This window comes from Myotis davidii, unplaced genomic scaffold (assembly GCF_000327345.1).
Source record: "Myotis davidii unplaced genomic scaffold, ASM32734v1 scaffold270, whole genome shotgun sequence".
Lineage (NCBI taxonomy): Eukaryota > Metazoa > Chordata > Mammalia > Chiroptera > Vespertilionidae > Myotis > Myotis davidii.
The window spans coordinates 246,032-246,770 of NW_006282181.1; the positions used below are offsets into that span (position 1 = coordinate 246,032).

Consider the following 739-nt stretch of genomic DNA (forward strand, 5'->3'; position numbering starts at 1 on the left):
TCACAATTCATGAACCTTATCATTAACTAAAGTGCAAGTTTATTCATATTTCCTTTTTTACCTAGGGCCCTTTTTCTGATCCAGGATACCACATTGCATTTAATCATCACCATGTCTCTTTTGATTCGTTTGGCTGGGACAGTTTCTCAGACTTTTCATGTATTTCATTAACTTGACAGCTTTGAGGATTACAAGTCAGTTGTTTCAGTCAGTGTACTTTGAAATTTCCATCTTGTAAGTGAGATCAAACATCTTTTTTTTCATATACTTAAGAACACTAGTATTTCCATTTCTGGGAACTAAGAGCCCATGCTCTTAACCAGTATGCTGTATCCCTTTCTTGATTCACAATAATTAAAACGTTCACGAGCTTGAATACATATGGATTTCTGATTCTCCAGAAGTACATGTCTTTTAAGCCTCTGTTACAGATAGAGGAGAACCATTAGCGCAAGAGATGTCAAACTTGTGTCTGATCATTGTGGTTACACAGGACGGACCAGAGGCTCCACTGGAAACAGCAGGTAGGCCAGATAATAAGTCCTTGGAAGCCGAAGCAGGCTAGTAAGGACACATTTGAGGGAAATTGGGGGCGCCAGGATTTAGTGATACCGAATGAGAGGGTCAAGAAGTCAAAGATTACTCCTAAGTTTATGAGCTGGATATTTTGGGTGTTGCCTTTAACCTCCAAACAATTTAAGAGAAATATTTGAACAATAGCCAACATACCAGTTACTCA

At 38.6% G+C, this 739-nt stretch overlaps 1 protein-coding gene across 1 annotated transcript in view; it reads left to right on the forward strand.

The window, feature by feature from the left end:
- Positions 1–457: 457 nt before the first annotated feature.
- The window catches only part of RBM41 (RNA binding motif protein 41), a gene marked incomplete at its 3' end in the record, with an annotated part of 8,294 nt that continues 8,012 nt past the window's right edge, over positions 458–739 (forward strand). The window contains exon 1 of the mRNA XM_006752689.2: positions 458–524. Within this exon, the coding sequence (XP_006752752.2) occupies positions 458–524 (67 nt within the window). The remainder of the gene's footprint in view (positions 525–739) is intronic.